This window comes from Chiloscyllium punctatum, chromosome 7 (genome assembly GCF_047496795.1).
Source record: "Chiloscyllium punctatum isolate Juve2018m chromosome 7, sChiPun1.3, whole genome shotgun sequence".
NCBI classification, from domain to species: Eukaryota; Metazoa; Chordata; class Chondrichthyes; order Orectolobiformes; family Hemiscylliidae; genus Chiloscyllium; species Chiloscyllium punctatum.
Window position 1 is genome coordinate 42036470 of NC_092745.1, and position 12606 is coordinate 42049075.

Sequence of the window (12606 nt, forward strand, 5' to 3'; positions counted from 1 at the left end):
GGGTTATCCCAAACGTTAAACATTTTAGTCTCCACTCGTGAGTAACTCAATGCTAAGTAACTGACTGAAAGTAAACTGGAGGGAGGGCCCTGTTCTGGCACGGTGGTAATGTCCCCACCTCTGGCCTGGGAGGTCCGCGTTCATCTCTGAGAAAGATTGATTAAGGGGAAAGAAAATATATAGGACTGTCAACGGAAAGCACTGACAATTTGAAAATAAGAAACAGAGTGGATAGACAACTCCTGTGAAAAGAGAAATGGACGTTGACGTTTCAGAATAATGATGACATGTAGTGGGGTTTGAGCAAATGGAGCACCACTGTCTCACAGCGCCAGGAACCCGGGTTCGATTCCAGCCTCGGGTGGCTGTCCGTGTGGAGTTTGCACATTCTCCCCAGTGTCTGTGTGGGCTTCCTCCTGGTGCTCCGGTTTCCTCCCACACTCCAAAGATCTGCAGGCCAGGTGGGCTAGCCATGGGAAATGCAGGATTACAGGGACAGGGTCTGGGTGGGATGCTCTGCAGAGGGTCAGAGTGACCTCAATGGGATGAATGGCTTGCTTCCAGGCTGTAGGGATTCTCTGATTCTATGATAGAGGAGCGAGACGGTAGGGACTAAAGGGAAGGCCTGTGATAAGGTGGACAGCAGGAGAGATTCACTGGCAACAGTAAAGAAACTAGAAGTTACGTCCAGATGAGGTGTGAATGCAGGATGACGGGATAGAGACATAAACGAGACATAAACGACATAAACAACATAAATGAGCCAAAATTACGTTGTGTGTGACAAATTGAAAAATGAGCCCCTGCTCCTTAATCTTGTTGCAAACGTCACCAGCGTGGTACTGGGAGCTGACGCTTGTCAGATAATCCTTGCCCCACTTCCGCCCCCCCCCACCCCCCCCCCCACCCCCCCCACCCCCGACATTAAATTGGAGCACCTGGTCACAGATCAGAGAGGCCATTCTCCTGCACTCGTTCAAACAGGAGAATGGGTCAGCTCTCTGCTTTGGCCTCTCTGATACCGCGGAGGGTGTGTGTGTGTGTGGACAAGTGAATGTCCACAGGGAATGGTTTGGAGGTGATTTCCATCAGGCTGGGCCCGGGCTGGCTGATTCTACTGACTGAAAGTCACAAGTGTGTTTTTTGATTTGTTAATGGGATGAGACTAGACCATCATTCAGTACCCCATCCCTCATTAAGAGTCAACTGCATTGCAGTGGGTCTGGAGTCACATGTAGGCCAGACAAGGTAAGGACCGCAGTTTCCTTCAGAGCTTCGGTGAACCAGATGGGTTTTCGACAATTGACAATGGATTCATGGTCATCCTTAGATTGTTAATTCCGTAATTTAAAAAAAAATTGCGTCCAAATTCCACCATATGCGGTGGCAGGATGCAAGCCGATAATCCCAGGACACCACCTGGGTCATAAGATTAAACAATGATAACACCACTGGGCTATCTGCTCCCAATAACGTTTGCTTGTCTGTATTCATTTACTGTTTCGAGGACAACTGAGGAGACAGAGAGGTGTGGGGGCCTCGAACCGGCTCCAATCCTTGCCTGACATCCTGCCCTACCTCCCCCACCCCATCCCTGTGGCCCTGCGTGACCACCTTTCCCCCTGCCAGGCCACTAATTGGTTCAGCTTGCGATGTTCGCTGTTGAGAAGACAGGGGTGGGGGGGGAAGAGGGGAGCAAATGGACCACCCCGCCTCCCCCCCCCTCCCCCGCCCCACTTCCCATTTCATCTACCATCCCCTCCTCGCGGAATGTGAAAGACTCACCCCCTCGAGGCTAAGGCCTGCTTAAAGATAAACCCTCAGCCTGGCCTGAAACCACTCCCAAAGAGGCTGGTATCCCATCCCTTTTATTTACGTGTGGGGAATCGTTGACCTTGGTACTGCCTCGTTCAGAGCCAGCTCTCAGAGTGAGCAGAACCTCTGACCCTCCTGTTTGTACCTGTCAGCCAGGGTTCCCTGATTGGACCTGGTTAACAGCGCCAATCAGATAACTCATACTCTGGCTGACTTCAGTGGGCAGGTCCCATATGATGGTCATTTGGGCTAGTTGCCTTCTCAGGGGCTGGGGGAAATAAAGTTGAAGGGCAGTGAGGGAAGCAGGAGAGACTGGATTACGAGACTCGCTAGGGGCACTTTTCTGCACTGTAGGGTTCTATGGTTCTGAACAAGAGCGTCATTGACTCGGGTGGGCCGAATGGCCTCTGTCTGCGCATTGACGGCACTCGGGCTCAGGTTATGGAGTTTCGGAGTCCCCGGGGTGATTGTCCAGCCTGTTCTAACCGGCCGCTGTCCTCCTGTCTTTGCAGTGCTGAGCATCCGAGGGACCCAGGAAGAGGAACCCGCGGACCCGCAGCTGGTACGGCTGGACAACATGCTGCTGGCAGAGGGGGTCGCGGGACCTGAGAAAGGTGGGGGCTCAGCTTCCGCAGCTGCAGCCGCAGCAGCCGCCGCTGCCGTCTCCGGGGGAGGGGGTACCGACACCTCGGCTGAGCACTCGGACTACCGGGCCAAGCTCACCCAGATCCGACAGATCTACCACACCGAGCTGGAGAAGTACGAGCAGGTAAACGCACCCAGGATTACCGGCACTGCCCCGTACTCTCACCGGCTTCACCCACAGCCCCACATTACTACCCAAACACCCCTACACCCCCACACCCACACCGCTCCAGACCCACACCCCCCACACACCCCCACACACCCCCACACCCACACACCCCCACACTCACACCCCCACACCCACACCCCCACACCCACACCCCCACACTCACACCCCCACACTCACACCGCTCCAGACCCACACTCACACCCACACCCCCACACCTACACCCCACACACCCCCACACTCACACCCACACACCCACACCCCCACACCCCCACACCCCCACACTCACACCCACACCCCCACACCCACACCCCCACACCCCCACACCCCCCACACTCACACCCACACCCCCACACCCACACCGCTCCAGACCCACACTCACACCCACACCCCCACACCTACACCCCACACACCCCCACACTCACACCCACACACCCACACCCCCACACCCCCACACCCCCACACCCCCACACCCCCACACTCACACCCACACCCCCACACCCACACCCCCACACCCACACCCTCCACACCCACACCCCCCCACATCCACACACCCCCACACCCACACCGCTCCAGACCCACACCCCCCACACACCCCCACACACCCCCACACCCACACACCCCCACACTCACACCCCCACACCCACACCCCCACACCCACACCCCCACACTCACACCCCCACACTCACACCCACACCCCCACACCCACACCGCTCCAGACCCACACCCCCCACACACCCCCACACACCCCCACACCCACACACCCCCACACTCACACCCCCACACCCACACCTACACCCCACACACCCCCACACTCACACCCACACCCCCACACCCCCACACCCCCACACTCACACCCACACCCCCACACCCACACCCCCACACCCACACCCTCCACACCCACACCCCCCCACATCCACACACTCCCACACCCACACCCCCCCACACCCACACCCCCACACCCACACCCCCACACTCACACCCACACCCCCACACCCACACCGCTCCAGACCCACACTCACACCCACACCCCCACACCTACACCCCCACACCCCCACACTCACACCCACACCCCCACACCCACACCGCTCCAGACCCACACTCACACCCACACCCCCACACCTACACCCCACACACCCCCACACTCACACCCACACCCCCACACCCCCACACTCACACCCACACCCCCACACCCACACCCCCACACCCACACCCTCCACACCCACACCCCCCCACATCCACACACCCCCACACCCACACCCCCCCACATCCACACCCCCACACCCACACCCCCCACACACCCCCACACCCACACCCTCCACACCCACATCACACCCAGACCCCCACACCCACACACTCCCCCACACACACCCCCACACCCACACCCCCACACTCACACCCACACCCCCACACTCACACCCACACCCCCACACCCACACCCCCACACTCCCACACCCACACCCCCCCACACACCCCCACACCCACACCCCCCCACATCCACACCCCCCCACATCCACACCACTCCACCCCCACACCCCCACACCCCAACCCCCACACCCACACCCACCACACACCCCCACACCCACACCCCCCACGCACCCCCACACCCACACCCCCCCAAATCCACACCACTCCACACCCACACCCCCACACCCCCACACCCACACCCCCACACCCACACCCCCCCACATCCACACCACTCCACACTCACACCCCCACACCCACACCCACACACCTACACTCCACACCCACACCCCCACACTCCACACCCACACCCCCACACCCACGCCCCCCACACACCCCCACACCCTCACCACCACACACACTCCCACATCCACACCCCCACACCCACATCAACCCACACCCACACACCCCCACACCCACACCACCCCACACCTACACCCCCACACCCACACACCCCCACACACACACCCCCACACCCCCCCACACACACCCCCACACCCACACCCACCACACACCCCCACACCCACACCCCCCACGCACCCCCACACCCACACCCCCCCACATCCACACCACTCCACACCCACACCCCCACACCCACACCCCCCCACATCCACACCACTCCACACCCACACCCCCACACCCACACCCCCACACCCACACCCCCCCACATCCACACCACTCCACACTCACACCCCCACACCCCCACCCCCACACCCACACCCCCCCACATCCACACCACTCCACACCCACACCCCCCCACATCCACACCACTCCACACTCACACCCCCACACCCACACCCCCCCACATCCACACCACTCCACACTCACACCCCCACACCCACACCCCCACACCTACACTCCACACCCACACCCCCACACTCCACACCCACACCCACACCCCCCACACACCCCCACATCCACACCCACATCAACCCACACCCACACACCCCCACACCCACACCACCCCACACCTACACCCCCACACCCACACACCCCCACACCCACACCCCCACACCCACACCACCCCACACCTACACCCCCAAATCCACACCACCCCACACCCACACCACCCCCCACACGCACACCGCCCACACCCACAACCCTTCACCCACACCCCCACACCCACACCTCCCCACACACCCACACAACCACACTCCCACACCCACACCACCCCACACCATCCACACCCCCACAACCATACACCCACACACCCACGCCTACACCCCCCCGCACCACCCCACACACTCCCACACCCACACCACCCCACACACCCCCACACCCCACACCCACCACCCCCACACCCACACCACCCCACACACCCCCACACCCCACACCCACCACCCCCACACCCACACCACCCCACACCCACAACCCCACACCGACAACCCCACACCCACCCCACCCCACGCCCACACCACCCCACACAACCCCCACATATCACACCCACACACCACCATACCCACACCCCCACACCTACACCCTCCCACACCTACACCCTCCCACACCCACACCATCCCACACACCCGCACTCCCACACCCCCACACCCACACCCCCCACACCCCACATCCACAGACCCCCACACCCCACACCCACACCCCCACACCTCCTACCCCCACCCCCTACCCCCACATCCCCACCCCAACACCCCCACACCCACGCCCACACCTCCATACCCCACACCCCCACCCCACACCCCCCACACCCACAAACCCCCACACCCTCTACTCCCCACACCCCACACACCCCCTACCCCCCACACCCACACACCCCACACTCCCTACCCCCCCACATCCCCCACCCACACTCCCCTCCACCCCTACCACTATCCCTGATCGTCCTTCCCCTCATTCTGGCCATCCTCTTGTTCCCCACATAAGAGTAGAATGCTTTAGGGTTTTCCTTAATCCTACCCGCTAAAGCTTTCTCATGCCCCCTTCTAGCTCTCCTAAGTCCATTCGTCAGTTCCTTCCTGGCTACCTTGGAACCCTCTACTGCTCTGTCTGATGCCTTGCATATAGTGAACTATACCATAAATGGAAAAGCCCTGGGGAAAATTGATGTACAGAGGGATCTGGATGTTCGGACCCATTGTCTGCTGAAGGTGGCAATGCAGGTCAATAGAGTGGTCAAGAAGGCACAAGGGCATGCCTTCCTTCATCGGATGGGGTATTGAGTACAAGAGTTGGCAGGTCATGTTACAGTTGTATAGGACTTTGGTTCGGCCACATTTGGAATACTGCGTACAGTTCTGGTCGCCACATCACCAGAAGGATGTAGATGCTTTGGAGACGGTGCAGAGGAGGTTCACCAGGATTGCCTGGTAGGGAGGGCGCTAGGTATGAAGAGAGGTTGAGTAGATTAGGATTATTTTCATGCGAAAGACGAAGGTTGAGGGGGGACCTGATTGAGACCTACAAAATCATGAGAGGTACAGACAGGGTGGATAGCAAGAAGCTTTTTCCCAGAGTGAGGGACTCAATTACTAGGGTTCATGAGATCAAAGTGGGTGGCACAGTAGCTCAGCAGTTAGCAGTGCAGCATCACAGCACCAGGGACCTGGGTTCAATTCCTGACTCAGGCGACTGACTGTGTGGAGTTTGCACACTCTCCCCGTGTCTGCGTGGGTTTCCTCCGGGTGCTCCGGTTTCCTCCCACAGTCCAAAAGATGTGCAGGCCAGGTAGATTAGCCACGCCACATTACACATAGTGGAGGTTATTAGTAAGGGGTAAATATATGGTAGAGGGAATGGATCTGGGTGGGGTTACTCTCTGGAGAGTCGGTGTGGACTTGTTGGGCCGAAGGGCCTGTTTCCACACTGTAGGGGTTTTAATTTAAATACAAAGTGAGAGAGGGAAAAGTTGCAGGGAGAGATGCATGGAAAGTTCTTTACGCAGAGGGTGGTGGGTGCCTGGAACCCGTTGCCAGGGAAGTGGTAGGGGCGGGCACGGTAGCATCATTTATGATATACCTAGACAGGTACATAAGTAGGCAGGGAGCAAAGGGATACAGACCCTTAGAAAATAGGCAGCAGATTTAGATAGAGGAACTGACTCAGTGCAGGTTTGGAGGGCCGAACAGCCTGGACCTGCGCTGTAATTTTCTTTGCTCTTTGATCCGTGCCTCCTCCACCTTAAGTTAGCTTCCTTCTCCCTCTTGACCAGATGTTCCTCATCCCTTGTCACCCAAGGCTCCTTCACCCCACCATCCCTTCCTTGCCTCAGTAAGACAAACCCGTCCAGCGCTATCAGCAGGTGCCTCCAAAACAGCCTCCAGATTTCTGTCGTGCATTTCCCTGAGGACATCTGTTCCCAATTTAGGTGCCCCAGTTCCCGCCTATTTGCATTGTAATTGCCCTTCCCCTAGTTAAATGCTCTCCCATCGAGAGATCTGACACCTGGCACGGTTCGTTGCCAAGCACCAAATCCAATATGGCCTCCCCTCTTGTTGGCCTACATACATATTGAGTCAGGAACCCTTCCTGGACACACCTGACAAAAACTGCTCTATCCAAACTATTTGAAACCAAGGAGGTTCCAATCAATATTGGGGACGTTAAAGTCACCCATGACAACAACCCTGTTACTTCTGCACAAAATCTGCCTTCCAGACTGCTCCTCTGTGTCTCTGTTGCTATAAAGTGATGTTAATCAATTGGGTCAATGGACTGACTAGTGGCAAATGGAGTTTAATTTGGACAAACGTGAAGTATTGCATTTTGATAACACAGACAAGGGCAGGACTTATACAATTAATGGTAGGGCCCTGAGTAGGACAGAGAGACTGAGGGATTCAGGGATATAATTCTTTAGAATTTGCGTTGCAGGTAGACAGAGTGGTTAAGAAGGTGTTCCTTCCATTGCTCAGTTCTTTGAGTATACAGCTTGGGACGTCATGTTGTGGTTGTACAGGATATTGGTGAGGTCTCTTCTGGAATACTGTGCCCAGTTCTGGTCTCCTTGTTACAGGAAGGATATTACTAAGCTGGAGAGGGTTTAGAAGAGATTTACCAGGATGTTGCTGGGAACAGAGGGTTTGAGTTATGGGGAGAGGTTGGGTAGGCTGCGACTTCTAACACTGGAGGTTGAGGGGTGATATAGAGGTTTAGAAAATCATAACAGGCATAAGTCAGGTGAGTAACAAGGGTCTTTTCCCTACGGGGGGGAGGGTGTCCAAAACTAGGGGGCATTATTTGAAGGTGAGAGGAAAAAGATTTCAAAAGGACATGAGGGGCCAACTTCTTTATACAGAGAGTGGTTTGCATGTGGAATGAGCTTCCAGAGGAAGTGGTGGACGTGGGTACAGTTGCAATGTTTAAAAGACATTTGGTAAGTACATGAATAGGAAAGGTTTGGAGGGATGCCAGCCGAATGTGGGCATCGAGACTAGTTTTGTTTGGGAACATGGTTGGCATAGACTAGTTGGACCGAAGGGTCTGTTTCCATGCTGTGTGAATCTATGACTCTATGACACCATCCCTGCTCCTGTATTTGAATCCTCTCCCTATAAAGACCAACATACCATTTACCTTCTTCACTGCCCGCTGGTCCTGCACACTTATTTTCAGCGAGTGGTGTACAGGGGCACCCAAGTCTTGTTGCACCTTCACATTCCTAATTTATTGCCAGTCAGAAAATAATCCATCTTCCTGTTTTTGCTTCTAAACTGAGTAACCTCACATTTATCCACATTACCCTTCATCGGACGGTCTCTCAATGTGTCCAAATCACACTGAAGCATCTCTGCATCTTCCTTACAGCCCATCCTCCCACCCAGTTTTGTGTCATCTGCAAACGTGGAGATATCACGTTTAGTTCCCTCATCCATCATTCTGACCTGACTCCTTCAGAACTGAAAGGGAGTGGCGGAAAACTCCTGAGATTTACAAAGGGCAAAGGGATTGGTATGGGAGGGAACAAATCTTTGGTCCGGGGTGGGTGTTAATAGCGGAATAAAGGTAAACCGCCTGTAAACAAAGGCATGACTTGATGGAGACACTTGTGAGAGGGTACGGTGGTGGGTGGATGATGGGAATTATCAAAATGGAACCAGTGTTGCACCCTGCAGGCTATAGAGTTCCTAAACTGAAAATGAGGTGCTGTTTCCCTGGTGTGCGTTAGGAAGCATTGAGAGAGAGCGTTACACTCAGTCCTGAGGTTATCTCTTATTCCCTGATCCCTCGGTATCCCAGTCCGCTGCCACCTACTGGTCTGCGGTAGCTTTCTCTGACGAATGGTCAATCATTAACTTACATGAACTTGGTTAGACTTCATGCCAACCTTTGTCGTGTCAGTCCTCCCCTCTCCCTGTTCCCACTCTCCCCTCCTGTTCACAGTTATCAGATCATCATCTTTTCCCTCTGCTCTTGTCATTAGGTAGAATCGCAAACCCGTTTGGTTAGCATTGTAGTGATTGGAACGAGGTCAGCCAACTGAACCTCATAGAATCTGAGTTCCCTGACTGGTGCTGTTAATCCAGTCCAATCAGGGAGCCTTGGCTGACAGATGTAAACAGGAGTGTCGGGGGTTCTGTTCACTCTGAGAGCTGGCTCTGAGGGAGCTGGAGCAGTGTGAAGGACTCTCCGGGTGACTTGATGATGGGATACCGGCCGCCGTGGAGCTATTTTAAGAATATTCTCACTGAGCTTGCATCCTGTCTGCATGAGAGAGTTGGATAGTAAGGGAATTTCCCCTGCCCCTCATGAGGGACAGCATAGAGACTCTCCTCTTCAATCCACTCAGAGGGACAGCAACAGGAATCTCCCAGCTGGGTGCTATGGGAGTGACAGGTGATGGCAATCAGGAGGACTATCCCAGAGGCAATGGGACAGGTGATGGGAATCTCCACTTCATTCCCAATAGAGAGACAAGCGACAGGAATTTCCACATTCCCTGAGGAAGATCTCCTGCATTGTAAGAAAGCATCTATGCCATAGAGCTTATGCCAATTGAAGAGGCTTCATCTGGCCAAACTCCATAGTTAGAATGAGTTGGCAAAGAACCCTTCTTCGATCCAACCTGTCATCTATTTGATAAGCGAGTATCTATTTGGTACGTGTGTAAGTGTAGTGTGACAGAACTGGGTCCCTGTGTGAACTGGAATCTGCCTTGACTAACAGTGCCCTGACTCGATACACACACACCCAAATGTCTACAGACAGACACATAGGTCTACACATACACACACACAAATGCACACACACACCACAGACACATACACACACTTACACACACATATCTGCACAAGTACATACACACATATCTACATATACAAACACACATATGTCTATGTGCATACATCTGCACACACATATACATGCACGCCTGCATACACATACATCTACACATACATGCTCACATATGTCTGCATACACACATGTAAACATATTTACATGTACATATGTGCATACACACACATACACATGTCTACATGCACATTAAACATTCTGAATACATAGGCACATACAGATGTCTGTATATACTCATGCATAAACATGTTGGTATTCACCTGCATGCGTACATGTCTGATTACACATACCTGTACACACATCTTTATACACATGTCTGCATACACACACATATACACACATCTGCATAAGGACTTATACACTTACTGGTAAGGTCCTAGAGAATGTTGCTGAACAAAGAGACCTTGGAGTGCTGGTTCATAGCTCCTTGAAAGTGGAGTTGCAGGTAGATAGGAAGTGAAGAAGGCGTTTGGTATGCTTTCCTTTATTGGTCAGAATATTGAGTACAGGAGTTGGGAGGTCATGTTGGAGCTGTACAGGACATTGGTTGGGCCACTGTTGGAATATTGCGTGCAATTCTGGTCTCCTTCCTATCGGAAAGATGTTGTGAAACTTGAAAGGGTTCAGAAAAGATTTCCAAGGATGTTGCCAGGGTTGGAGGATCTGAGCTACAGGGAGAGGCTGAACAGGCTGGGGCTGTTTTCCCTGGAGCATCGGAGGCTGAGGGGTGATCTTATAGAGGATTACAAAATTATGAGGGGCATGGATAGGAAAAATAGACAAAGTATTTTCCCTGGGATTGGGGAGTCCAGAACTAGAGGGCATAGGTTTAGGGTGAGGGGGAAAGATATAAAAGAGACCTAAGGGACAACTTTTTCACGCGGAGGGTGGTACGTGCATGGAATGAGCTGCCAGAGGAAGGGGTGGAGGCTGGTACAATTGCAACATTTAAGAGGCATTTGGATGGGTATATGAATAGGAAGGGTTTGGAGGGATATGGGCCGGGTGCTGGCAGGTGGGACTAGATTGGGTTGGGATATCTGGTCAGCATGGACAGGTTGGACCGAAGGGTCTGTTTTCATGCTGTACATCTCTATGACTCTATATGCACTTACACAGTCCTACACAGACACACATACATACATCCAAAAGCACACACATATACAAGAGATGGAGTTTAATTTAAATAAACATGAGGTGCTGCATTTTGGAAAGACAACTCAGGTTAGGACTTATACACTTAATGATAAGGTCCTGGGGAATATGGCAGAACGAAGAGACCTTGGAGTGCAGGTTCATAGCTCCTTGAAAGTGGAGTCGCAGGTAGATAGGATAGTGAAGAAGGTGTTTGGTATGCTTTCCTTTATTGGTCAGAGTATTGAGTACAGGAGTTGGGAGATCATTTTGCAACTGTACAGGACATTGGTTCGGCCTCTGTTGGAATGCTGCATTCAGTCCTGGTCTCCCTGCTATAGGAAGGGTGTTGTGAACCTTGAAAGGATTCAGGAAAAATCGATGAGGATGTTGCAGGGTTGGAGGATTTGAGTTATAAGTCGCGGCTGAATAGGCTGGGGCTGTTTTCCCTGGAGCGTCGGAGGCTGAGGGGTGAGCTTATAGAGGTTTATAAAATCATGAGGGGCATAGATAGGACAAATAGATAAGGTCTTTTCCCTTGGGTGGGAGAGTCCGAACTAGAGGACATAGGTTTAGGGTGAGCGGGACAAGATTTAAAAGGGACCTAAGGGGCAACTTTTTCACACAGAAGGTGGTTCGTGTATGGAATGAGCTGCCAGAGGATGTGGTGGAGGCTGGTACAATTACAGCATTTAAAAGGCATTTGGATGGGTATATGAATAGGAAGGGTTTGGAGGGATATGGGCCAAATGCTGGCAAATGTGTCTAGACTTATATAGGATATCTGGTCGGCATGGACGTGTTGGACCGAACGGTCTGTTCCCGTGCTGTACATCTCTGTATGACTTTTTTTCTGCATATACGTGCACATACACATGTTGGCATGCACATGTATATACACAGGATTCTGGGTAATCTGCAAGATGGAGGATGGGATAAAATTGGGGCTGTCAGAGCTGCTCCTGTTTTGATGTATTTTCAGTGTTGGAGGTGATTTCCTTGAATTCCAGGAGGAGCAGTTCGTGTTTTATATGCCATTTGCATTGTTTTGGAACTTTGGAGGGGGGAGTGGGGAGGTAAAAGGATCAAAACAATGGCACATTAAAAAGGAGGAAGACAGACAGACAAAGGCAGCG

The 12606-nt window shown here is 53.5% G+C and overlaps 1 protein-coding gene across 1 annotated transcript in view; it reads left to right on the top strand.

Moving 5' to 3' along the window:
• Window positions 1-307: 307 nt before the first annotated feature.
• LOC140479345 (pre-B-cell leukemia transcription factor 1-like) overlaps window positions 308-12606 on the top strand; it is a 97231-nt gene continuing 84932 nt past the window's right edge. The window contains exons 1-2 of the mRNA XM_072573254.1: window positions 308-461; window positions 2328-2584. Of these exons, the coding sequence (XP_072429355.1) occupies window positions 308-461; window positions 2328-2584 (411 nt within the window). The remainder of the gene's footprint in view (window positions 462-2327; window positions 2585-12606) is intronic.